The 26,503-nt window shown below is 40.6% G+C and overlaps 3 protein-coding genes across 7 annotated transcripts in view; 1 reads left to right on the top strand and 2 right to left on the bottom strand.

Moving 5' to 3' along the window:
- Positions 1–219: 219 nt before the first annotated feature.
- Positions 220–8,138, bottom strand: LOC131139278 (probable ATP-dependent RNA helicase DDX5). Its single transcript, XM_058088720.1, has 13 exons — positions 7,982–8,138; positions 6,825–7,008; positions 6,626–6,722; positions 6,410–6,543; positions 6,203–6,268; positions 3,742–3,883; positions 3,483–3,643; positions 3,239–3,411; positions 3,052–3,162; positions 2,896–2,957; positions 2,641–2,700; positions 1,055–1,276; positions 220–976 (listed from the first exon to the last, which is right to left on the bottom strand). The coding sequence occupies exons 1-13, from the start codon at positions 8,020–8,022 to the stop codon at positions 531–533; spliced, it is 1,899 nt and encodes a 632-aa protein (XP_057944703.1). The 5' UTR covers positions 8,023–8,138; the 3' UTR covers positions 220–530.
- Positions 8,139–12,056: 3,918 nt separating this feature from the next.
- LOC131120131 (centrosomal protein of 95 kDa-like) lies at positions 12,057–23,488 on the top strand. Of its 4 annotated transcripts, none has more exons than XM_058065203.1 (21): positions 12,057–12,272; positions 13,411–13,539; positions 13,933–14,040; positions 14,462–14,572; positions 15,100–15,238; positions 15,530–15,639; positions 16,327–16,517; positions 16,659–16,716; positions 16,993–17,054; positions 17,480–17,661; positions 17,735–17,873; positions 18,402–18,519; positions 18,624–18,781; positions 18,848–18,943; positions 19,025–19,163; positions 20,209–20,378; positions 20,441–20,515; positions 20,578–20,730; positions 22,017–22,163; positions 22,521–22,592; positions 22,649–23,488. In XM_058065203.1, the coding sequence occupies exons 1-21, from the start codon at positions 12,248–12,250 to the stop codon at positions 22,823–22,825; spliced, it is 2,559 nt and encodes an 852-aa protein (XP_057921186.1). In that variant the 5' UTR covers positions 12,057–12,247; the 3' UTR covers positions 22,826–23,488. The 4 variants fall into 4 exon arrangements, with proteins under 4 accessions (XP_057921186.1, XP_057921185.1, XP_057921184.1 ...); XM_058065202.1 differs by having other exon boundaries at positions 15,097–15,238; positions 16,330–16,517; positions 22,649–23,486; XM_058065201.1 differs by having other exon boundaries at positions 15,097–15,238; positions 22,649–23,484.
- The window catches only part of LOC131120177 (E3 ubiquitin-protein ligase SMURF2-like), a 42,165-nt gene continuing 37,001 nt past the window's right edge, over positions 21,340–26,503 (bottom strand). For both annotated transcript variants that reach the window (XM_058065207.1, XM_058065206.1), the window contains exon 20: positions 21,340–26,399. In XM_058065207.1, the coding sequence (XP_057921190.1) occupies positions 26,300–26,399 (100 nt within the window). In that variant the 3' untranslated portion in view covers positions 21,340–26,299. The remainder of the gene's footprint in view (positions 26,400–26,503) is intronic.

Genomic DNA, 26,503 nt, shown 5'->3' on the forward strand with positions numbered 1-26,503 from the left:
AATATAAAATACATTGATTATAATCCCTCAAGATAAAATGTAATTTATATTTAAATATTACTAGTAAATAATGTGTGAACACCTCACAGCAACAGTCTAATAGCAGTGTAATAGCATGTTTGGTTACTTCATTTAGCTCATTTAGAGTCAATATATAATTTTTAATAGTTTTACCTATGGCATACACACATTCAGTAGACAGGAAACTCCCTTTTGTTTTTTTATTGAAAAAAGGGACAGATGCACATTTTAATATATTCATCACCACATCACTTGCACTAATTTATACCACAAAATCAACACAACGCATTACCTAGCTGAATTACAAAGGAATGTGACACAAAAAAAAAAGCACAGCACATCACAGTTGCACTGTGCTGTTACGGAATTAACTGCAAACCCTGCTGTATGCAAAAACAAAGTTAAACAGGTAATAATATATATTAATTAACAACTATAATAATAAAGTAGATTAAACAAACAAAAAAAAATAAAACAAGTAGGTTGAATATTTTGTGTGGACTTTAAATTTACTGTGGAAAGGGTGGAGGCATGGGGTAGGGCACCATCGGAGGTGGGGGTGGTGGCTGTTGGGCCTGTGGCGGAGGTGGCGGTTGAGAGGCAAAAGGAAACGGGTGATTCATGCCATTCTGGGCAGGCCTCTGCATGGCCCCGAACTGAGGGGGGCCCTGGAAGCTTTGGTTAGCAAAGGCACCCACCTGATTGGACGGACCACCAAAACTGCTTTGGCTGTTGCTATAACTGTTGCCGTAGTTACCACTAGAGCTACCACTGTTACTACCTCCGTAACCACCCCCATTTTGTACCTTGCCTCCAAACCCACCCTTTGGCCCATTTCCAAACCCCCTATCGTTGTCCCTATAGTTACTACCACCGAAGTTATCGCGCCTCCCACCACCAGAATACCTATCTCGACGGTCGTCTTTGTAGCCACCACGTCCACCTCTTCCGCGACCTGTGAGAAATCAGGTAAAAAGGAATGGGCGTGGCATGTTTCATAAATCATTGTGTCAATAACGTTATGTTCTTTTACCTCCTCTGTCCTCAGCCATCTGGATCAACTTGGGGTTAATCGCCTGGTTGGCCTCCCGCAGCACAGAGATGAGGTCACTAGCCTGTTTCATGTTGTTGGGGGTGAAGAAGGTGTAAGCTGTGCCCGTTTTTTGACTGCGGGCTGTGCGTCCAATGCGGTGGATATAGTCCTCGGAGGAGTTAGGGTAGTCATAATTGATGACAAATTTCACATCCTCCACATCTGTGAAAAGTGTTGCAGTGTGGCAAAACGAAACATGGGAGGCCACACAAGATTTTGCACACCACAACAGCCAGACCAAAGCAAACAATTAGCAACTGTGAAGGCTGGGGAAGAGGGTGGTGTTTAGGCTGTGGAGGAATGGGTTAGAGCATCATCACTTTGTCATCATCAATCCATGGGAATACTACTGTGGGAAGAGAGAAACGATGCACACTCCAATTGCTTACCATTGTCCAAATGATCCCAAAAAAACCACTCACTCCCCTGTTTGTTACCAAGGGATAGTGAAAATGGATTTAAGGCTTACCATAAGGAGTATGCATTCACTAGTCCTTTCCCAATGCAGCCAAATCCCCCACAAATTGTCAAGTGACATCCAGGAGCTTCTTCTACGCAGTTGGGCCAGGATATGCACTGGGGCCTCCTCATGTGCCAATAGTGAAGCATTTTTTTGCAAGTCTGTTTTTCCCAGTACACCCTCAAAAGAAGCCACACTGCACATCTTGCCAAGAACAAATAGACCGGCTATTAAGATTGACAGGGGCCCGAGCATTGAGCCTTGTGGGACTCCCTCTCGGTAAAAACCCTTCATCCCTTCATCAGTCTCATCAAGGCAAGATCTCCTAAGAAGCCAGTGTTCACTTGAGAAAATGTCTCTCGTTGGCAGGTCTCGACATGACTATAAAAAACAGGCGATTACAGGGAGGAACTTTGGTTTGAGCTGTCTGTCACTCTTTCTCCTCACTAGCGCTTCCCACTAACCCCTAAGCACATGTGCCAGGTCTTGTCAATTTTCAGAGACACGTTTTCAAACTGCTCTCTCCATTTCAAGGAATCCAGCACTTTGACGGCGAAAAGGAAATAAAAGTAAGTTGATACACGCTCCGAAAGGTAACGATTTGTACCGAATCTCAAACAGGGACTTGCAACACAGCGCTCTGTGACACAACACCATGCATCAAGATTTTTTTTTTTTTTGGCGAGGGTTGTTACGTTTGAGTTGCAAACAGCTGGACGGCATTTGTCGGGTGAAATCCATGGACAGAGAACAGATGTGTGTGTATATTTCAACATGTCAGAGAGAAAGGCTTAGCCACAAAGCCTTTTGAAAAAAATCACTGGCACACAAGAGCTGTCACCTCTCTAGGCCCACTGGGTGGCAAGCCAGTTGAGCACTTCCAATATGTCATCCTTCTCCCTCTCGAGGCCTGGGACTGTCATGCCTAGTGCCTGCCACAAAGACTCCACCTTAAGGTGAGAAAAACTCAGAAAATGCATAGAAAAGTTAAAGAAAGCAAAAACACTTTCTTTAAATCAAGTGTAACACAGGTAGGGAGATGTGAGATGAGAAAGGGCAAACTGACCTAAACCACGGGATGCCACGTCTGTTGCAATGAGGATTGGTGCTTTGCCGTATCTGAACTCTAAAAAGTAGAGGCACAGGCATTTCATTAAATGAGAGTGAGAACTGTAATTATGCTGCCTTTCCGTTGCGCAGTACCAGCTCTGCTCTACTTTGTACTTTAGAAATGACAAAGACAACAGGCAGTACAAATCAAAGGTTGGTTGAGTTACACAGAGTTGGTACCATGCAGTGGAAAAAGTTATTTCATTCTCACCATTAAGGACCCAGTCTCTCTCCTGCTGGCTCTTGTCTCCATGAATCCCCATAGCTGGCCACCTATGTCATAAAACAACACACACCAGCTTCATTAAAAGGTCATACTAGAGTAAAACCAATACACTGAACTACTGGTGAAACAACATGTCCTTACCCGTCCCTTCTCATCCTCCTGGTGAGCTCATCACAGCGCCTTTTAGTCTCCACAAATATAATGGTCTTGTTTTCCTTTTCACTCATTATCTCCTCCAGCAAGCGAATCAGTCTGATTAAGTATTACAATAGAGCAGAAGAACATGAAGGCACCAATTCAATGAAACAAAATGGCTCATTTGTCTTACTTGTCCTCTTTCTCCATGTCACTGCAAACATCGACTATCTGCAAGATGTTGTGGTTGGCGCTGAGCTGAAGCGCTCCGATGTTGATCTGTACATAGTCTTTCAGGAAGTCCTCAGCCAGCTGACGGACTTCTTTGGGCCATGTAGCGCTCCACATCAGGGTCTGACGGTCTGGCTAGTAACACGATTGATACTGAACAGCTCAGTTTGAAAAGGTTTAGGTTAACATTTCTAAACTGTACACACCCGTATTTGATCCACGATCTTACGGATCTGCGGTTCAAATCCCATGTCAAGCATACGGTCGGCCTCGTCAAGCACAAGATAGGTGCAACGTCGTAAATTTGTTTTTCCGCACTCCAGGAAGTCAATGAGGCGACCAGGGGTGGCGATGCAAATCTCAACTCCTGAAACAAACCCCCGGATGAACGTGTCCTTATTTAAAACATCTGACAGTGTTCCACCAATTCAACTTTCAGATAGAGATACTGTCAGCATAACATACCTCTCTCAAGATCCCTAATTTGGGGTCCTTTGGGTGCACCACCGTATATGCAGGTGCTCTTGAGGCGTGACGCCCTGCCGTATTCAGCGGCAACTTGTTGCACCTGCTGGGCCAGCTCACGGGTCGGCGCCAACACCAAGCACTGCAGAAAGCAGGATTTTGTTTTAAAACGTTCCTTCATCCATTTAAAAAGATGCACTCCTCGGTCGGACGAGGTCCCAACATTATTGACATTTGTGTATATTTTGTATTTTTAATTATTTTTTCATATGACATGATGATTTAATATCATATCTAATGAACAGAGCTGCTTCAGTAATGTTCTTGTTTGTCTTGACTCATCCTTTTGTGAGAAATGAACACGTCTCTCTTTTCTGTGTGTTTAAGGTATAAGGTATAAATGCAGGTCAAAAGACAGCGCTAAAAATGCATATAATGACAAATACAACTTCAAAAAGCTCCAACACCGCTCCATTTGCATATACATTTATTATTATTATTATTATGTGACGTGCATATTAACCAAGCTATAGCGACATTATTATTATTATAACTATTAACATTGTTACACCAATCAAACTACATTATTGCCGTAATGACACCTTGCTACTAGCCAGCTAACGACTAGCTTTAAAAGGACCAAAATATGACAAGTATTACATGTAGTGTGACTGTATGTGTTACAATATGGTCATACCACGGATATAAAACCATAAAACCTTGTTGGAGGTGTTTTAATAGCGTGCTATGTAGGCAGCATCACGCGCAGTAATAAGCTGTCTTTATTTATGTCTTTGCAACACACGGGAAAAAAAGCCAAGTCTCCCTTTAAATTGTATAACTCAATATAAACATAACATAAACGGACAAACTTTTCAGAAAAATAACCACTTGGGTCTCCAATGATACGTGGCTGTTATAGTAGCAAGAAGTTGGTATTGGTAATACCAAACATCAGCTCCTTAGGACACCCTAGTTCAGGGGTGGGCAAACTACGGCCCGGGGGCCACATGCGGCCAACCAAGCGTTTGAATCCGGCCCGCCAGTTGCTTTTTAAGTATTTCAACTTTTAACATACAAACTGGGGCGGCACGGTGGTCTAGGGGTTAGCGCGCAGACCTCACAGCTAGGAGACCAGGGTTCAATCCCACCCTCGGGCATCTCTGTGTGGAGTTTGCATGTTCTCCCCGTGCATGCGTGGGTTTTCTCCGGGTACTCCGGTTTCCAAAAACATGCTAGGTTAATTGGTGACTCCAAATTGTCCATAGGTATGAATGTGAGTGTGAATGGTTGTTTGTCTATATGTGCCCTGTGATTGGCTGGCCACCAGTCCAGGGTGTACCCTGCCTCTCGCCCGAAGACAGCTGCAACCCCCGCGACCCTCGTGAGGTAGAAAATGAATGAATGAACATACAAACTGGCAACATGACTTGCAAGACGGATGTCTTATTTAGTTAAAAAAATATATATAAAATAATTAAATTAAATTAAATTAAATGACATAGTTTGATGTGGTCTGATATTTAAAATATGTCATTTTACAGATAAAATTAGACAAATAATTCAAGGAAAATTATAAGCATGAAATAGTGTGTGTTAAATATATGTTCTGGCCCCCCCGACAATTTTGTTAACTCAATGCTGCCCACCAGTGAAAATATTTGCCCACCCCTAAACTACGGTGTGGGTCGAGGGTCAAACAGGACGTGCAGACGTTCATCACACTTCCAAAAAAATTAAAGGAAATTCCCGCCGACAGCCCTAATTATTGAATTATATAAGAATTATGTAAAAGTACCTTTACCCAAACTAATTGCTCTAGCACAGGGGTGGGCAAACTACAGCCCGGGGGCCAAATACGGCCCACCAAGTGTTTGAATCCGGTCCGCCAGTTGCTTTTTAAGTATTTCAACTTTTAACATACAAACTGGCAACATGACTTGCAAGTCGGATTTCTTATTTAGTAAAAATAAATAAATTAAATGAAATTAAATGACATAGTTTGATGTGGTCTGATATTTAAAATGCTCCTGAAAAAATGAGAACATACACCTAATAGTAACACTTTTACAGATAAAATTAGACAAATAATAAAATTAGACAAATAAAGCATAAAATAGCGTGTGTGTGCATGTGTATGTGTTAAATATATGTTCTGGCCCCCCGAACAATTTTGTTAACTCAATGCGGCCCACCAGTCAAAATATTTGCCCACCCCTGCCCTAGTTCAATGCCACCATCAACCATCTCTGTGTGAAGTTTGCTTGTTCTCCCCGTGCATGCATGGATTTTCTCCGGGTACTCCGGTTTAATTAATTGGCGACTCCAAATTGTCCATAGGTATGAATGTGAGTGTGAATGGTTGTTTGTCTATATGTGCCCTGTGATTGGCCCTCGTGAGGATAAGCGGAATGAACATCAGCTCCTATGTCTGGAATTACTGTGAGGATGCTTTACTTACAATAGGTCCATCACCATGCTCCAGGAAGGGTTGATGTTGAATGTGCACAATAGCAGGTAGAAGGTACTGAAGAACAGACGGGAACATGTATGTTAGTATTTGTATGTGATCAGTAAACCAGTAAAATCGCCATATATATTTCAAAGGGTGTCTTTTTTTTGCCCACAAAACGTTCAGTGCCTTCTAAAAATATTGGTATATACTTACTGCCAGGGTTTTACCAGAGCCCGTTTGAGCGATGCCAACCATGTCTTTGCCACCGAGAGCCACTGGCCACCCTTGAGACTGAATAGGGGTTGGTTCGATCCAGTTCTGTTTAACAATAACATCCATGACATAGCCTAAAAAAGAAGACAAGGCTAAGTGAACCCTGGAGTGATTACGTTCAAAAAAAGGGTGGTGGAAGAACGAGTTCCAACTCACTTGGAAAAGCTGCTTCATGGAACTTTACAATTGGTTTGGGGCAATCTCTGCCTTTCACTGTAACTTCTTTGCTTCTTCTGTACTGCTCAATCTCTTGCTGAAAGGTGAGGAAAAAGAAAACAAACAAACACAGTAAAAGTCATAAAGCCCAATGTTGTTAAATTCCATAAAAAAGTCAACAAAAACAAATAAATCTTACAAGTGGTCTTCGGCTGACGTCTGGATGTTCCTGGTAGAAGTTCTTTTGAAACTTAGGAAGTTCATCTAGGTTCCAGTGTCTCTTTCTTAGCCTGTCACCAGGGTTGCCAAACTTGGCAGGTGGAGGTCCACCCCTGCTACCTCCTCCACCACCACCTCCATAACGAGGAGGTCCCCCACCATACCTTGTGTAGAGGAGACACAGAACTCACAATTGGATCTCAAAATGAGAACTATGAACATAAAAACATTGCAGATTTGTTGTTCTCAATAATAATCCGATTCGAAAGTAGAGACTGGACAGTCAAGAAAGTTTCTCGAGAAAGGGTTACTTCAAGACGTCTCTCAATGGTAAGTAGCTTTAGCATTTTAGCGTTGTTTAGCATCACTTACTGCTTCCTCTTCTGTTTCTTTTTACACGACCAAGTAATGTTGGAAAGGTGTCAGGCTTCAGCAACAGTTTGTTGGCTAGTCCAGCTGCATAGCGCCCCATATTCACAAAACAGTCCAGTATGAAAGGCCGTTGACAGATTAAAATACATTTCTTTTGTTGGTAGGGAATTTGGAACTCAACCACCTGTGTCTGATGGTGGCCTCTTTATAATAATAATAATATACATTTTTGCTTAACATAAGGATGCTTTATTTTGAAATGAATTGTTGCTGCAGAAATGCATTGTATTTTCAAAATAAAATAAAAATTTCAGTCGTACTGAAATTTTAATCGAATGTCGCGTAGACTCGGCCTTCTGTATATTCCATGAAATGTATTAGACCACTACTGGAAAACGCTTCAAGTCAAGTAAATTTGTGAAACAAATCATATTCAAGGAGAAGCCATTCAATGATGTTGTTTGTTGTTGGTGACTTTTGTTTTTACGTTTTTTTTCCATAATGGCGTTCGAAGTGCAATCGCTAGATGTCATCTTAACTGCGAGATATTGGTCGATGTTTCAAATATGTGGTCGTGTACCACGTACCATATCAATTTTACCGCATAAATATAAATGACACAAATATCTAATGGACAAATAACATCTAGACATCTTTCAAATCGGTTAATGACAACAACACAAGCATTGACGTTAGCTTGCAGCCATTTGTACACTGCTTCGTTTTGACAGGAAGAAAAACACCAGGATAATAAAGCACACTTACCCTCTGTCTCTGCCACGGTCTCTGTCTGAAAATCCTGGCATTGTACAAAACGACTGTTATTGTTTATATTTTAAACAGATTGTAATAAGTCTACAGTCTACAAACAACGACTAGGCTAGGTAGAAGAGACGGCAGTGACGTTAAAGCAGGGCGAATAACTTCGTCGTATCATTGCGCGTAAGCTGGGGCGCCACAACTTTGTTGTGTATCCCTGCGCCACTCACGTTGTACGAAGTTCCACAAAAAATGTTTAACTCTTTTTATTTATTTCCACGTTGAATCCAATAATTTACATAATAACATCACATCACTTGACAAAAAGGGGGCTTTGTTTTTCATGAGAGCAACTGTTGCATTCATTCATTAATTCATTCATTCATTCATCCATGTGATGGACGTTTTCCATTGATTTGCCGGTCCTCCCTGTGTTTCAAGGAGAGATAAGTTCAGTAGATGCAGAAACACATGTTTCTGCATGTTTTTGTTTGATCAAAACCAAAAATACTTAATATCAACATGCAATAACACAATCAAAACGCTACTCACCTCTTTTATTAGTTCCTCGTTCAACTTAGCAATTGTAGTCCTGAGATGGTCGACATATGCCAATAGCTGAGATGTCTTGGCCTTGTCTTTTTTCACTACAGCATAAAGTTAAACAACCAACTGACGAACTTTGAGTAAACATTTAATCGTTTTGAATCTTTGCAGCCAAAAAGAAAACTTACCTTGGACCCCGAGACTGATGACCCCAATCAGAAGAAGGACACACAGCATACCCAGGATCATCAAACCCTTTTTGTTTGTCTTTTTCCTCGAGTCATTTAGGACCGCTTAACAAAACAAATAACCACAATTTCAGTCCTAGAATTCTTAAAAATTGACATACTGTACATACGTTGTTGTCGTGTTTCAGTTGGTATATTTTGCGAAGTGCCCTCCACCCAGGGTTTGTCATGCACCCTCAAGCTCTCTACGCTGACATAAATGTCCAAACTTTCGACAACGGCCTCCTGAGGACATTGGAGCTTCTCACACACAGTGTACAGGTCATTTGACATGATTACAAATGTTCTCCATAAAAGTTGTTCTCTAAACACGTTAAAAAAGGAAGATCAGAAATGAGGAAGAAGCAGATCAATATCTACAGTACTGTATATATGTTTCTGCTTTATGGATGTTTTTGATTGATGGTCCCTGCATCGTCAGGTAAGTCAAAATGCTGGTCGAATTTGCCAGACATTCATTTGTAAAACACTGAACCATTCCTGTCTGTTCAATAAATCAAGCAACAACACATTTATTTGTTCCTAACGACAAAAATGTCCCACTGAAAATGTAATATTTGAGCCCACATTTATCATAAAATGAAATACCGTAATTGTTTATGTTAAGATTTCAATTTGGACCATTAACTTTTTATATTTGTCCATTAGATGGTGCTACTTTTCCCCTTCAAAGCATGCAGCAAGATTACAATAAAGGCGTCCTGCAGGGATGCCTGTGTTGGATAATGGTGTATTTATTTATTAATAGAATGGAAAGAATAATGGAGCTATGTCAACATACTGGCCTTTCCATTTCATACTTTGCTTTGGGCTGAAGTATTTTTTTAACAACACATTTAAAGTGGGCAAAAATATGAATGCATCATATTTTTACAGCAAGAAGTCTTAGTTTTTTTGTGTTTAAAATCTGGAATGCGGGCTGCACGGCGAAAGAGTGGTTAGCATGCAGGCCTCACAGCTAGGAGAACCGACTTCAATTCCACCCTCGGCCATCTCTGTGTGGAGTTTGTATGTTCTCGCCGTGCATGTGTGGGTTTTCTCCGGGTACTCCGGGTTTTATCCCACATTCCAAAAACATGCTAGGTTAATTGGCGACTCCAAATTGTCCATAGGTATGAATGTGAGTGTGAATGGTTGTTTGTCTATATGTGCCCTGTGATTGGCTGGCCACCAGTCAGGGCCCGAAGACAGCTGGGATAGGCTCCAGCACCCCCCTGCGACCCTCGTGAGGATAAGGTATAGAAAATGAATGAATGAATGAATCTGCAATGCAATGCATGAAAATCTTCTCAGGAACTAATGACAACCATAACAAATACTTGTTGAAATGTATTGCACAAAATTTGTATTCATTATTTTATTCAATTAAACAGTGTAGTTCTGTCAACATTCATTTCATTTCAAAGGTGCGAGTGGATTGGCTGCATCATACATAACCCATTTGTATTTCTCCCCATATTTCATTTAATAACAATTCTGATATTCCACATGGTTGTTAAATAGGCTCTGTGTTGATGACCCAGTCCAGGGTGTACCCCGCCACTCACCTAAAGACAGCTGGGATAGGCTCCAGCATACCTGTCACCCTTGTAAGGGTAACCGGCATATCAATTATAACCAGATATTCCATCATATAACATGATGACCATGAATGACCATGGATGTACCATGTATGCAAGAATTTGTGTATATATTTATGTTCTACTTGAGGGTGGGAGTTAAGAAGAGACCAGCCAAAAAGTGAGATGTTGCTAACAACACATGCGTACAGCGTTCTTAAGTTGAGAGACTGTGTTTCGAAGCTCGTCTCTCTCTTTCGTTAAAGCGTTGAATCGTTCTTGTAACCTGTTGCATTGATTCTTCATCTGCTTTTTGCCACAATCCACCTGCGTCTTCTTCACATGCATTTGATCGGTTGGACATGTTTCATTGCAGTCCTTGTTTGAGAACACTGGGAGAAGAAATACACCAAACATTTACACTTGCACTAAAAAAGATACAATTCGAAAAGCTACATTGACATATTGACATATAATATTGCAAACAGTGACTACTTTTTAATTGATATTTCTTGCTACTTACACGTGAGACGTAGAGAAACGTTAAGTGTGGCTTGAATGACGCACACAAGTCCAACAATTAGAAGTGCATAACAGATTCTTTGTTCTGCAAAAGGAAAAAAGAGAAAATGTGAATGAAATGAAAAGTCCTGTGTCCTGATGTCAAATGATGATGAATGTGTTACCGGTAAGATACGCATTCCTGCTGTCTGGTGGACGTGGCATCTTTATTTGCTGCGTCCACTTTTTCAATCCACAAAGATCACTCAACTGTACATGTGTGTGTGCTTATATTCTTTTTAACATGTCCCCCCCGCCTCCTCCACTTCATGATGACATACTGGACAAACTGAAGTGTGGTTAAAGCAGAGGTGAGGAAACAGTCGTGTGGAAAATTACAGAAGCATGTTTTGCTTATGTGACTTTTGTTTGCTTTCATTGAAGCCATTGTTATTACCTAAATCACAAAGATGGGGAGTTAATTGGAGGCAGGCAATAATTGGAGGGACACGTGAAAGCTCGTTATATACTGTATATCAGCTTAATAATGATTTGGAGTGCATGAGAAAGTGGAAAGAAATACACAGCTCTCTTGGACCACATGGTCATTTGTTACGTATATAACCCCTGGCAAAAATTATGGAATCAACAGTCTTGGAGGACGTTCATTCATTTGTTTAATTTTGTAGAAAAAAAAGCAGATTACAGAAATGCCACATAACTAAAGTCATTAAAAACTGCAACTTTCTGGCTTTAAGAAAAACTCATGATCAAAATTAGGCATGGTCTGGCATGAGATTCTGACTGTATGATAGCCTTGGGTATATATATATATATATATATATATATATATATATATATATATATATATATATATATATATATACACACATATGCTTTAAAAACTTGTAATGTTCCATTATTATTTCATAGTGGTAGGTCATGAGTGACTCATGAGTGTGCTTACAAATAAGGTATCCTAACAAGGAAAGTATCTGGAATGGCGCACTATGTAAAGAATGTTGATTGGATCTATGGAAATGTGTGAGGCAACACTTTATCAACACTGGTTGCATTTGTATGAAACACTACATATGTTACACATACTTTATTTTTATGATGTACTATTTAAGCAGAAACTATTATTGTTTGCAGCACTACACATACACAAAGCCTCCAGTAGATGGCAGTGCAAATAGTTCACCGATGCACTTCCGGGAACTAGCAAGAAGGCCAGCCAATGAAACAACACTTCAATTTTAAGTGAGGAAAGACAGTTCCTTCTTTTTCTCATACTTAAAACCTCATCCTCAACAAACGAAACATTTGTTACTACAGAGAGTTATTACCAGAACCCTCTCGCAAAGCTACTTCGTTGACTTTTTGAGCCACTGCTGTTTCTCTTCAACAGCTGTTTCATGGGAACCCCGGAGGAAGAGAAAGGTACGGCAGCAGCAAACACTCTCTCCAAGCTAACTTTAACATTATTGCTAACTTTGGCGGCTAGCCTGTCCTTTTTCGATATTTTGTTGTGGCAACGAGCTCATACATTGCATTCCAACCACAATATGTCTACATTACCGTGTTCTTTGACGTTTGGCTGAAACAAATGTGACAACATTTAGCCGTGTTGGCTAGTTTTGGTGTTCGTTCGGCGAGTCATATTTGCGACACAAAATGGCCATTTACGTTTATGTAGATCCACTAATATGAACACGCAGTGTTTATATTAATTGTTGTATGTTGCTTTTTTGTGTGTGAAGGATAAATATTCATGTTCGCTCCCTAACTTCACTTTACCGCTGTTGTGGCATTCATGATTGATTTATGGCCTTCGACATGTCATTAAAACGGAATCTCGCTTTCTAACACAAAAAATAATTACCATTCACATTCCTTCATTCACACGTTTGTCCCAAATGACAAAACAAATACCCAGCTTCCCCAAAACTACTGTAAAAAGATTTTACATTTTAAACGAGTCAATGTTTTCAAACTACGACAGACTCTAATATAACTAAACAAAATGTTTAGCATTAAAATACATTTAAATAATTATTTGCTTATTATTATTATTATTATTATTAGGCCATGAGATGGGTCAGTGCAGCAACATTAATTAAGTGCATTGTGAATTTTTGTAAACCAAAATTGCAAACAAGTACATATTTTAAGGCTGAAATATACATAGTCAAACATACACACTTTGTTTTCCATACACACAATTATCCAACATCAGTAGAGACACACGGTGTGCAGTCATGTAGAAAATAGTAAAAGGTTAGAAATTTTGCTACATGCATGGGGGAAAAACAAGAGCCGGTAGTTTACTCTTACATAAATAATTGCATTAGTTTAGACTGAGATAAGGTTTTCAATGGGACATTTGTTTTATTGGGACAAATGTTTTTTGTTCGGTTTTGAAGCAGTTTTTCTCACTAATTTAAGGAACATAGATGACAATTTCAAAATGTTTTTTGAATGAATGAATGAATTTTCTGGAAAATTTCACCTGTATTTATTCAGTGTAACCAAAATTGCTTGATATAACCGTGTTATTTGTTTTTCATTCTTTGCACAGATTGGTTAGATGTGGCCAATGATCTACTCAGCAAGTGCCACATAGAACGAAAGCTGACTAGACTCACAGACTGTGATGCAAATGTGTTTATTAGTCTCTATGAGAACATCCTAAAAGAGACCGTTCCAGGTAAGCTTGAATGTTAGAGCTAAAATTGTCATGATTTGTAATCTTTGGTCTTTTGAAAAGATTGAGTGGATTACATCAACATGCGTGAACATTGTTCACTTGCTTTTAGTTCATTTTTCCTCCTATTTTTAATTACAAATTGAATTTAATGTGGTCGTAATAATGACTCAGTTATGTTACATGGAGGTGTTATCATTATCTGTGTGTGAGGAATGAGACCCATGCCTTTTTAAACATGATCTATCAAAGTGTACTGGTGTGTGTATAATGTGCTGATGTCTAAAGTATACATGTTGACATGGGTTTGACATGGATATTTACTTTTGTCAACATCGTCACATGTCTGCCATGCTTTTCTCACGTGTGAGGGTGTTGGCTTTTTCTTTCTTTTAGATTATATTGCATCACCAAGCAGTCAAGAGGATGACGTGCATAATGTTCAGTGTGTGATTGACTCACTGTCACTGGATTATCTTCAGATCAGCCTCTCGCATATTACAGGTATTCTTGATATTCATTTCATGTGTGTAAAATAGGGGTGTCACGACACACATGGATCACGAGATCGGGCCTAATGAGACAAGATTTTAACATTATATTTAATAACAGTACAATTAAAAAAAATACACATGACGATATATTGCTAATTTTGATTATGTTGCCCTCTTATGCTACCGGCCCCACCTCCACCCACTGAGACAAGGTGACTGTATGTCTGACAAAAGGGCTCACTCCGTTCATGCTGTTGTTCGATGGAACAAACACGCCAAGATGCTGAAAGCAATGCACAGAGTGAACTCTTTTCATGCCTGTTTGGACGAGAGAGATGAGGAATTTCTTTTATGAACGAGAAATCACGCTTTAATCTTGTGACACCCCAGTGCAGAATGCTGTGTTTAATGCTGACCATGTGTGCTTCCAGGAGAAAATGTTATCAGGGGAGACAAAGAGTCGATCAAGAACCTCTTGGATATCTTTGATGGCCTATTGGAATATCTCAATGAGGAGATAAGTGAGGGCTCATACAATGATGGTAGGCACAAGGACTTATTAAACCCAGTGGCAGAATGTGGGCTCAGAGGTTGTATCAGAGGCAGGCGTTAAAGACAATAGTGGGAGGCTGGAACAGTGATTTAATAGGAAAGTGTGAAAGGGCCGTCTTTTTCAGTGTTTTTTTAAATTTTTTATTTCAGTGTTCCTCTGCACACTTTGCAATGACTGGTGCTGTTCCGTGTTCCCTGTTACATAAAGTGTACATCTTTCCTTTTAAAAAACAGCAATGAGAAACAGAGACTGCTCTTATTTGGCAGAACTGGGAAGCACTTTGAGCCCCTCAGCACACACTTTATGTAACAGCATCTGTAAGCTAATGTTCTTTATACAAAATACAGGGTACAATTGGATAACTGGATAAAATGGTCATTAATTGGAGCGTCTTAAGTTTGTTTACAATCACTAATTGTACATCTGCACTCAGTTCAGCTGGTTTTAGTCAGTGTACCCACCTTTGGATATTTGAAAATTATTGTTTCAACATATTTGTTCTTTTTTTTGAAGAAGAAGACGACGACTCTGGGACTTGTAACGGTGGTCTCGGAGAGGATTTTCCGTGTGAAACCGAGGAGCCGACATACAGCAATGCCATCAATTACATGGATGCTACAACAGAGGGAACATCTTTGTCTTCTGATGGAGGAGAGTAAGTAATTTGTTTTTTTTTATCTCCTTTTATGCTGCTTGTTAAAGCTGAGGGTTGTCTGGGCTGGCTTTTTAGTATAAATAGCACTGATGTTTCAGAGGTGAGACAATCCCTGTGTAAATGGTGAGGTCCAGTTTCACACTGACTTCTCCTGCCCTGTTTTATTGTAAGGAATATGGCAAAAGAGGGAATACTTCAAGCCACATGGATACATGTACTGTAAAATTAATACTGCTGGACTATGTCAATCATAGTTAGATCCTTTGGCTCATTGTGTATATTAAAATGCAGGTCCGCTCCACAGTCGAGTAGGCATTCTGGCAAAAGTGAACAGCCAGGATCGGCCAGTGAACTCATAGGGCTCGGAGTTTCAGCGCGGACGTTCACAGACAATCCAGAAGGTGAGTGTTACGCCCCAACTCTGGGAAATACCAGGGCCTAACATAAAATGATGAGTTCCAACTCTCTCACATCTCAAAAGACATTTTCACAACTTGTTGTGCTTGACATAAATGTGTTTACTAAAAAAAATAAATCAGAAACACAGCAGGATTTTCAACATAAAGAGTCCAACAATCCAAAAATGAGGTGCAGCCAGTTGGGATGAGAGGAGGAGACATCATCCTGGTGTCTCTCGCTGCCTTTTTATGAATGGTTGCTGCACCCAATCCAGGGACCAAAACTGCACAACATTTAAAGCAATCAGCCAAAAAAAACAAAACACCACCAAAACTTATGATGCACAGTTGTAACAATGAGAGAAGAAAAGACAGATTTTGTCTTTGTGTGATGTAGCAAAAAAAAAAAAAAAATTTGACCTCCAGGGTAAGAGACTGATTGTGGTGGACCAGCCAGGACACCTCACGTGCTAGTGTCACCATTACTAGTCAAATGTGTGTTCTGTGCTTGTACAAAAGACATAAAATGATCATTAAAAGTTTATCTCCAGACATTATGTTGTATATAAGAGTCGTGTTGTGCGTTTGTCATGTGCACTCTGTAGAGGGAGGCCTAGAGCGAGGGGGGGGCTCCAGCTGCAATTTAAACGTGTGACTACATTTTAACTGCTGACTCATTTATTCTCCCAGCAGAACAATCTGCCCCTCTGCAAACCACTGATGCAGTCCCCGCCACTGGTCCCTCAGAAGACCAGGATCCACCTTCGGCTGTTCTGCTGCACTCGGCCATCGCTCTGCACCCACCCAGTCAGAGCGACTCTCCCCAAGCACACTCCCTTGGCCAAGCCCCAACAACTGCTGGAGTCTCTGCCACAATCCAGGTACTATTAGAGCCATCCTTTCATCTTTTATGATATATGATATATTCATTTGATTTGTAGATGCAAGTATAGCTCATAAGATCACAAGATCAAGTCTTTTGCAGTCACTGTTTATAGAGTCAGGCATGGTCTTTTCTCCAGACACAGACATCCAGAGCTGGAAACCAGTTTGTTGACTGCAATGGAGTGCACTCTCCTGGTGAGTCAAAACAAAATTGTCACGCAAGTTATTTTGATAAAAGTAACAGTAAAAACAGTAAACAGGTCTCCTATGCCGTAACCACAAAAATATTCCATTAATGTTGAATGCTGCTTTGCAGAAATTCACTTGTCACGGTCAAGTCTGGAACCAGTTAACAGCAATAAACGTCATAAACAGGCTCAAATGACATTAATGTTGGGACATCATTAAAAAGGGCTAACTCTAGATCTCACATCGGAAGACTGACAGAAATACTCTGCATTCATTTTCCAGCTCAGAGTGAAAAGGATTCATCCATCCAGGAAAGGACCGACATAGGGGGAGAGACACTGGAGGTGGGAACGCTAAGTCACATTTGATTTGTTTTATACATGACGCTGAGTGTATCATGACGGGTTGGTAGACTAATAGCGTCCTGGCCTGCTCAAAGAGGTGTTCATACCAGCTATTAAGTCTTGTCAAGTTGTTCCTTTTTGCGAAAATAGACGCCTTCTGCTGTACAAGAAGGGGTACTGACAAGTCACCCACTGAGGAGTCATACTCCATAGTAGTCATAATTCAATTGTTGCATCGACTGGAATAGAAAACTTATAAAGAACATTATATTTCAGAAGTTATACAAAGGTTATAATGCAGGCATTGCCCCCCCCCCCCCCAAAAAAAAAACACAATCACTTGGTCACACTACAAATGTTGCCTATTTGTCTTGACCCATTTGATGAACTAAATTTTTGTTTTTGTTTTAACACTCACAAAACAGCCCACTAATGGAGGCCCCAGGAGGGTTTTATTCCACACGCAACCAGATGTGCTCTTCCTCACACTGCAGGATGAGCTACCGGCCACAACTACATCTGCCCCAGACACAGAAGAAGAGGAGCAGGAGGAAGACTTAAGTTCACCAAGAGGAAGCGTGGACCATCAGCATGAGACCAACCTTCGGTGTGGTCATATGAATTTATATAAATCAGCTAGATATGTTTGCTGTTAAACCTGCATTTCTTTGTTTGAGCAGCAGGTTGCAGGAGAATGAGGAAGAAGAAGACATTATAGAGCAACGGTCTCAAGGCAGAGAGAGAAGCAGAAAAGGAGCGGAAAAGGAACTTCATCACATTTCGGAAAAACTCGCCCATCGGATTGAGGAGCTAGATCAGGTGTGTGTTTTAATCTCAGGCTTTGCGTGGGTACAGTGCTCTAGACTGCGACTAAATGGTCCGCATATGAGACATTGTAAATAAATTTTTCATCTACTCGCACATGTTTGACAAGATAAAAGTACGGTCCCACTGCTCTGTAGGCCCCCGATCGTGTCTGATCTCAGAAGCAAAGTTATTCCTCTAAACTGGTTCAACTCCTATTTGGAGGACAGGAACTACTTTATTGGAATTGGTAACTGTGTCTCAGACCAAATGGCTATGATCCGTGGGGTCCCCCAGGAGTCAATCCCGGGACCCCTATTGTTCAATCTGTAAATGCTTTCTTTCGGCCAGCTAATATGTAGCTGCAATGTGTGCTACCACAACTTGGCCAACCCATGTGTATAAATATGATACCACCAATGAGGCCTTCCAGAAGCTGAGTAAAAAAAGTTAGTCTGCAGTCCTGTTGTTTATTTTGACTACTCTGGAGTCTAATATTACTGTCCCTTGTGTTCCGTTTTTTTATTATGTTTTTTCCTGCAGATGCTAAAACGGCTGTTAGGAAACAGCAGAGAGCCTGGTGCTCTCAGAGACGACGATGAGCTGTCCCAGCACAGTGATAGCATCACACAGCCTCATGGGACTCTGAGAGCACACATAGGTGAGGATAGGTCCTACATATGTAAACATTTGGATCTAAATTGAGTTGGTGTGAACAAGAGCATGTCCACCGCTTTCTGATAAAGGAAGATTGTGTAATTTCAGGAACACCCGAGCGCTTTTTATATACCTCGCCCCTACGAGGTCGTGACTCTTTGCAGGAGCAGTCAGAGGATGAGGAGGCTGAAGCCCTGAGCTCTGACAGCAGGCCTGCTGGTGCTCGGTGGCAGAGTGAGCCACTTCGCCGTAGAAAACACAGAAAGGTTAATTACTATTACACAGGACATGAACAACATAGAGTTAGTTAACCAGCATCTGTCCCATTTTAGACTGTGGTTAACCAGGCCTATGAGAAGGAGTTGAGGAGATTAGAATGCAAAAAACGAGCAGTTGTCGACAAGGAACGACACAAAGCACAGGAGGCTGTAAGTCATCAACATGGCGTCGTAAACTACTCCCCCGACCCCCAACGACATCTCCATTGAATATACTCTGTGTGTGTATAGGAGCGAGAGTATAGAGACGCTATACTAAAAGACTTTTCCAAAGTACCCACAAGGTCTCCATCTCCAGTAAAGTCCCAGCAGAGGCTCAACACACAGGCCACATCAGGACGACTGCGAATACCCAAGAAAACTCCGCCACGTAAGATACATTTGTCCTACATCAAGGTCATTGCCGTTACCATAAACGCTCCACTTAACGCATTGAAATGAATTATAGTTTGGGTGACTAAACACCCCGACTGTAATGAAAGCACTTTAGGATACTCCCATTACTGTACTTTAGCAGTATTGTATCTATAGCAGGGGGTCTCAAACTCAATTTACCTGGGGGCCACCGGAGCGAGGTTCTGGGTGAAGCTGGGCCGCATCAGGTTTTCAAAAAAAAAACAACATAAAAAAAAACGCATTTATTAAAAACTGGAAAAAAAATCAATAAAAAAACTATCTTCAATGCTTTTGCTTCTGCTATACCCTACACTTTTTCAGTACTTTGGTTCCGGTTTTCCACACCAAAATATCTGATAAAACATTCCACTGTTCTCAAATATCTTAATTTTTATTTTTCTATACACAAAATAAGAAAAAAAACAAAAACAAATTAAGAATAAAGACAATAAATCAATCAATCAGTAATAAATAAGTAAATTAATAAAAAAACAGCAAATAAGAAAAACGTAAGAAACCACATACAGTTGGTAGAGAAATTATTATTTTCAGATTCAAATGTACAGTATTAACAGTTATTTAACCTTTAACATGAACATTAACGAAACTTAATCATTTGACCCAATTAGCAAGTTAGCATTGTACTCAGTTCCATCTGGGAGCAGCGTCGTAACTTTAACAACATGTTTGATGAGATGCTTTATCTTCACGTGTATTTTCCGTTTTATTCCAAATCATTTCCTACATTTATTTGTACCCAGCGTCATAAGTCTTTAGCTTCATTGCTAATCCAAAGCAAAACAGGGCGGGGTAACAGGGTAGGGTAACAGTATGGGCGGGGCAAAAATCATGTTAATTGTGTCCGGTGTGCACACAGCTTTAAGCTGTCATTTCAACATTAAACTTTGGTATCATTGTGGGGGCCTCAAACTAGCGTCTTGCGGGTCGCATTTGGCCCGCGGGCCGCGAGTTTGAGACCCCTGATTTATAGTTTCGTATTGTATTGTATGTTACTTCAGTGATAGTGAGGGAGAATGAGCTCCTCCCCACGCTCCTGGAGGAGTTGCCGTACCTCCAGATGTCCCCGCGTGAGGTGGACCGCATGTGGCAGCAGCAGAGGCAGCAGATGGAGCGACTCCAGGCCCTCTCCTTCTCCCATAGGCAGCGTCGCAGCAAACTCTCCAAAGAGGTATAAAAAGGTGGGTCTCACGTTAACCAAAATCGTGATGGTGACGCTCACCTGTGTTGCAGGTGGAAGAAGCTCAGAGGAAACACGACCTTCTGGCAGGGATGGTCCACAGACAGCAGGAACACAGCAGGCGTCTGGTAAGATGGTGTTTGAACACAACAAGAGAGGCAGTGCAGGCAGTGAGCGCGTGATTCTGCAGAGGGACTTCAAGGAGCACATCCAGCAGCAGAGGGCCACCCAGAACCGACTGAGGGAGCAGCGGCAGCAGGTTGCCCGGGCCAGGAAGTACCACCAGGACTACTATGTCCAACACCGGGCTCGCCTAATGAGAGCTCGAACCAAAGAGGAGAGGGTGAGAACTAAAAGAACTTGTGATATTCGAACCGCAACATAGCGAGGCATGACGACATATTAACCTTCCGACCAGTTTTACATTTTAATACATAAAAAGAATCACATAATATTTGTTTATTGCATCAAGGCTTTTTTTTTTTTACTTTGTCAGGAAACTCTATTTCAACAAAATAAAACCCAAAAAATCATTTTTACGGTGGCATGGCGGTCGAGTGGTTAGCGCACAGACCTCACAGCTAGGAGACCAGGGTTCGATTCCACCCTCGGCTATCTCTGTGTGGAGTTTGCATGTTCTCCCCGTGCATGGGTGGGTTTTCTCCGGGTACTCCGGTTTCCTCCCACATTCCAAAAACATGCTAGGTTAATTGGTGACTCCAAATTGTCCATAGGTATGAATGTGAGTGTGAATGGTTGTTTGTCTATATGTGCCCTGTGATTGGCTGGCCACCAGTCCAGGGTGTACCCCGCCTCTCGCCCGAAGACAGCTGGGATAGGCTCCAGCACCCCCCGCGACCCTCGTGAGGAAAAAGCGGTAGAAAATGAATGAATGAATGAAATAATTTTTACTAAATTTTAAAATGGTCTGGTTGAAATTATGACCACTGTATTGTTAGGGTCGGTTTCCACCCGTTAATAATAATATGATTATAAAGCAATATTTTGAGCCAAAACTGAAATTATAAGTGTACAATAAGCCAACACAATGACAACCAGCTCCTCTTCTCATCGTGTAAGCTTCAGGGGATTCTCATTTTCATTCTCATTTTCCAGTATACCAGCATAAAAACAATGTCCAGACATGTGAGATGAATTCACTCATTTGATTGGCTGATTTCACATTTATAATTTGAATCATGGAAAGAATGGCAACTAGTACAGTGAACCAAGATCTGGACCAAATTTTTGGTGACAATAACTGAGAGGACAGACCAGCATAGCCGTTGAGATAAGCAGGAGGACAATGTGGAGTATGATCCAGAAGACAAAGATGAAGAGGTTGCTGGTGGTGAAGCTGTTCTATAGCCCTCAGTAATAGCCAGGTAACAAAAGAACCTTCAATTTATTAATATGATTCTTTTCAGGTTCATTTTTACCATTTTTGGAAATTGAAATCTAGGGATATAGTGACAAAAAATGGCTTACATGCCCACACCAGAAGTATTAAAACCAATATTTTCATGGGTGAGGAAGCCTAAGAAGGTTAACCAAGAGATGAGAAGCACATTTGATGGTAACTGAAGCTACTGACTCCACTCTATATGCATCATCATCCTGTCTGTCTAGATGTTTCGTCAGCTGTTTGAAGAGGGTTTGGAGCTGCAGAAGGCTCGTCTGAGAGAACAAAGGGAATACGCCTCGCAGCAGAGGGAGCAACACGATAGACAACACCTGGACCACATCCAGTCCATGGAGAACTACTACAAAGACCAAGTAGGACACACACTGTTCTTCATGGGATGCATTAAAAAAATGTTGCGGTGACAAAGAAATGTTTGCCTATTTTTTACAGGAGATGTGTTCATTGGGCAATATGGCTATTATTATGTTTGCACTACTGTACTGCATCATATACTGAAAGTCATTGGTGTTAAATGACAGTATTAATCCTCCAATGCATTATTTTGTTGAGGGTCTGTTTTGTTCAATTTAGATAATGAAAGTATGGAAGCCAACCGCCATCTTTGTCAAGACAGAATTTTGAATGCAGCGTTTTGATTGGATCGCATTAGATTGTGCTAGTGTAACTAAAAACATCCATGATGTCTGTCACTGCTTTTCTACTTTCAGTTCTCACTGCTGGCTGAGAAACTTTCACAAGAGCGACAGGAGATCCAGACGCGTAAAAAAGCTCAAGAAAAAGTAAGCAACAGTCATCTTGTGGATATCCAATGCCTGACCGAACTCCTTGCTCGCAGGTTCTTCTCAAGATGAAGCGTGAGCTGCGTTCCAGGATGGAACAAGAGATCAGCGAGCTGCAGAAGATCATCGTCCAGAATGACCAAGACGACTACTTTGAGGATCTAGAAGTCCAGAGGCTACGCAGTCGAGTCCGCATGGCTTCGTTCCAGTCCCGCAAAAACTACCTGCACTGATCTTCATGTCTGGAACTTGCCGTCAAGCCACATCTAGAGTCTTCCCCATATTTGCACAGGAGGAGGATAAGACTGAGAACTCCATCTCCTTCTCCCTCCGACTCCAGCTGCTATGACGCCTTGCATCTTTACTCTGTTGGCCGTCTTATTTAAAGTAACACTGTTCCTTCCTCTGCCAAATAACCACCACAAGTATGAAGTTTGCAACTTACTTCTTTTTACGTCTTCCTTTTAATGCATCTCACAATACCTGTGGATTATTTATTTTTTTAACTTAAACTTTTCTTTCTCTAACACTAAGCAGGTACTGGTGCTTTGTGGTCACTGGGAACAATTACAACAATGTCTTAATTTCTTTACAATATTTTTTTTGAGAAAAACGTAACTTCTGTGAAGCTCTGAATGATTAAATTGACTCTAATGCAATCCCCCCCAATCAATAAAACTGATGCTGTAATGTGTGAACAGTTGACATACGTTCCTTCATACAATACTGTATAACCACTTGAGAGCAATCAAATACATTAACGCATTGATTCTCAAATGGTGGTACAGCACTTTTTTTCACATGAAATTGTACTGGATGTAACTAAATAGTTTTACTAACCTAACATTTGCTGACACCATTCTATTTCAATTTACTGAAATTACCGACGTTATAAATAAGCGTAGCACAACTCTTTAGTCAACAGAGGGCGTTACACAATTACTGTATCTTGCTAGCAAGGTTTTAAAAGTTCATTTTTAAAAATCTGTGCATAAACTGACTAGACAGTTTTATTTTCAGGCTGTTTTGGTTGTCATCCTTTTGGTTTGTTGCTAATTAAACCTCATTTTGCCTGAAATTGCATCAAGCAGACTAGCTCATATGAATATCAAATGTAATGAAACCCAGCACATCTCCCTATTCTTGATCTCGACATCTACAATTGCGCGTAATAGAAAACAGGACCAAATATTAATAAAAAGGTTTAACCGTACAAACAGTAGTCGAAGTGTCACTTTAAAATTAAAGTCGCAACTGTACATCCCAACAATTCTTTTTTATTTACCTTTGCGTGAGGTCGCTACAGCCAGCAGCACAACTCTCCCGTCTGTGAAGTTATTTTTTTGTCCCAATACCCACACAATCATTAGTGAACACTTTTTGCACGTTTCTGTGCTGTAAATGAATGTTTGCGCAGTGCTGCAGTTTGGCACTAGATTCCGGACATATATTTGACTGTCCATTCACTTTTAATGTTCGGTTTTCCTTATCAACGTTTTTACTTTGAAGCAACCAAAACCCAGGAAGTAAACAAACAATGTAATTGGCTCATTATGCGTGACGTCACATTTGCGTTCACGTAATCGTAATAACTGAAACTTCAGTTTTGGGCGTAATGACTTCAGTCTACCACTGCTATCCGTCCGCTAGCATGATTATACATAAACATTATTGTTATAGTTCTCATTCACTTTAATTGGCCATGATAGCTACTTTAAACCGACATGGAACGACCATTCGCTAGCGATCAGGCCAATGGGAACAGGCGCCCCAATGGCGGCTATTTTGACTGCTACATTTAGACCGGATATAGCTAAACACAAACTTCTATTTTATTTGAGCCAAGTGGCGAGGTAAGCTGCCGGTGAACTTGGTTAAAAACTAGGAGTGTTAAAATTGTTTAAAATGTGAGCATGCTAATTTTGAGCTAACTTCCGGTGTACATCTCTGGATGAACATGTACCGTCTTTCGCCCACAGTGTCGCAAAAACGTCATGGCGGAGTCGGTAATACGATATTCTGATAGCCTGACAGACAGGAAATGGACCGTATATCGCCGTTTTACTGCGTTGATGTGACGTCATAAAGTGCGACTGAGGTGATGTAAAAGCTTTAACGGTCGTCAAAATTCGTTAGGATATTGGAAGGAAAAAGAAACAGACATTGTTCTATAAAACATAAAGCTGTCATACCCAGACAGCAGTGTTTTATTGCTCTGCTTTTTGTAGTAGTACAATAATGTTTTTTTTGTGTGTTGTTCATTTTTACCTTTGCTTCTTTATTGATTTTATGTACAGGTGTCACAGAGTAGCTTAGGTGAAAAAAATCTATTTAAAACATTTACTGTAATAATAAATACAAAGCCTGGAAAAAGTACAGAATTTGTTAAAGTTTTTGTCAAGGGACGGTGTTCACTTCCATTACTTTGCAGGCAGTTTGTTTATTTTAAGAACAATTTGGCCTCACAGCCCTAAAATGACCAAAATCATATGCGGGGATGAGTGAAGCAGCCAGAAAAAACAAAATGATGATCACAAATAGACAAACTACATGTGTGCATATACTGTATGTGATCTTTTTGGTAAATGACTTAACGCAAATAACATGCATTGCATTTAGTTGTTCTGTCTCCGATAACAATAAAAACAAATAGCTATGCATATAAATAGGCATATTTTCTGAGTCTGTTTCATTGTTAAAAATTCAAACAAATGTATTTAGATATGAAACTTTATTGTCCTCTGTGCTGCTTCCAATTTAGTGGAAGCATCCCCATGTTGCTTCAAGCTCTGATGAAAGGACTATTCATTAATAATAATAATATTTTTAAAAATCAAGTCAGGTGCCGCCACATTTTATCATGTAAAAAAAAAAGAAAATCACCCTTCCCAGCACCCAACAAGAGAGAAATAAAAAAAAAAAAAGCACAAGTTCACCTGAGAATGCAAAGAGGTCTGTGAAAGACAAACTACAAGCCAACACATAGAAAAATCATATATTTGCACATATATATATTCTCAAACAATGCAGGTGTTCAGATATGATTTCCTCTGTATATCTCTTAACATAATAATGATACATTTTAAAGTCATGTGTAAAAGAAAAAAAAAGCACTCCTGACATCATCACTCACTTGCTTTAAAGTGCTTTACAGTGAGAAGAGAGAAGTGAAAATAATCTGCCTGGCAACACTCATGACTGTGACATGTGACGGGGACAGGAAAAGTGTAAAGCCATGTGGATGAATGTGAGAACAATTGGCCTAAATAGAAAAAAAAAGAGACAAACATGCATACATCTTCTTCACCAGAGTCCTTATTGTTAAACACCATTTCAACTGAAATCACACCCACCCACACACACATGCATACGTAAGAATTTGGACTGAGGTAGGATGAGTGTGTGTCTCTCCACCTTCATAAACATGGAGAGACAGCAATGTGGGCAAGAAGTGGCTACCTGAAGACGACATGGCGAGAGGTCACAGTAGCGTCTGCATGTTGCTGATGAAATGATGCTTCTACAACACAAAGAAACACTGAACAAAGTCATACTGATACGGGGAAGAACATTAGACAGCAGCGAGAAGACAAAAGAGGAAGACTGTGGGGATGCTCAGTTGTGGTGTCCTTCGTTCAGTCTCGCTTCAGCATACTAGCATGCACTCGTGCGTGCACACACACACACACACACACAAAATATGTGTCTCATTCCACCGCAAAGCCGCACGTCTCCTCGATTGCGGTCAGCAGCTTGTCATATAGCTTGTCGTAGCTCTCGTAGGGCGGAATGTCGATGCGGTTGAAGCTGGAAGAGACAAAAGCAACCTGAGTCAAAGTCATGTGTTTTTGCCACATTTTGCCATCCAACAGTAAGAACTAAGAATACTACTAATATTTGAGTAAATACAT

Source organism: Doryrhamphus excisus, chromosome 1 (assembly GCF_030265055.1).
Source record: "Doryrhamphus excisus isolate RoL2022-K1 chromosome 1, RoL_Dexc_1.0, whole genome shotgun sequence".
NCBI lineage: Eukaryota > Metazoa > Chordata > Actinopteri > Syngnathiformes > Syngnathidae > Doryrhamphus > Doryrhamphus excisus.

Excerpts from the sequence above, each read along its gene's own strand:
- LOC131139278 (XM_058088720.1), bottom strand. The coding sequence starts at position 8,022 with ATGCCAGGATTTTCAGACAGAGACCGTGGCAGAGACAGAGG. Across the intron at positions 1,277-2,640 it reads CGTGGCATCCCGTGGTTTAG|ATGTGGAGGATGTGAAATTT; the intron begins GTCAGTTTGCCC and ends CACTTTTCACAG. Across the intron at positions 977-1,054 it reads GATGGCTGAGGACAGAGGAG|GTCGCGGAAGAGGTGGACGT; the intron begins GTAAAAGAACAT and ends GATTTCTCACAG.
- LOC131120131 (XM_058065201.1), top strand. The coding sequence starts at position 12,248 with ATGGGAACCCCGGAGGAAGAGAAAG. Across the intron at positions 13,540-13,932 it reads CCTAAAAGAGACCGTTCCAG|ATTATATTGCATCACCAAGC; the intron begins GTAAGCTTGAAT and ends TCTTTCTTTTAG. Across the intron at positions 18,944-19,024 it reads GACACAAAGCACAGGAGGCT|GAGCGAGAGTATAGAGACGC; the intron begins GTAAGTCATCAA and ends GTGTGTGTATAG.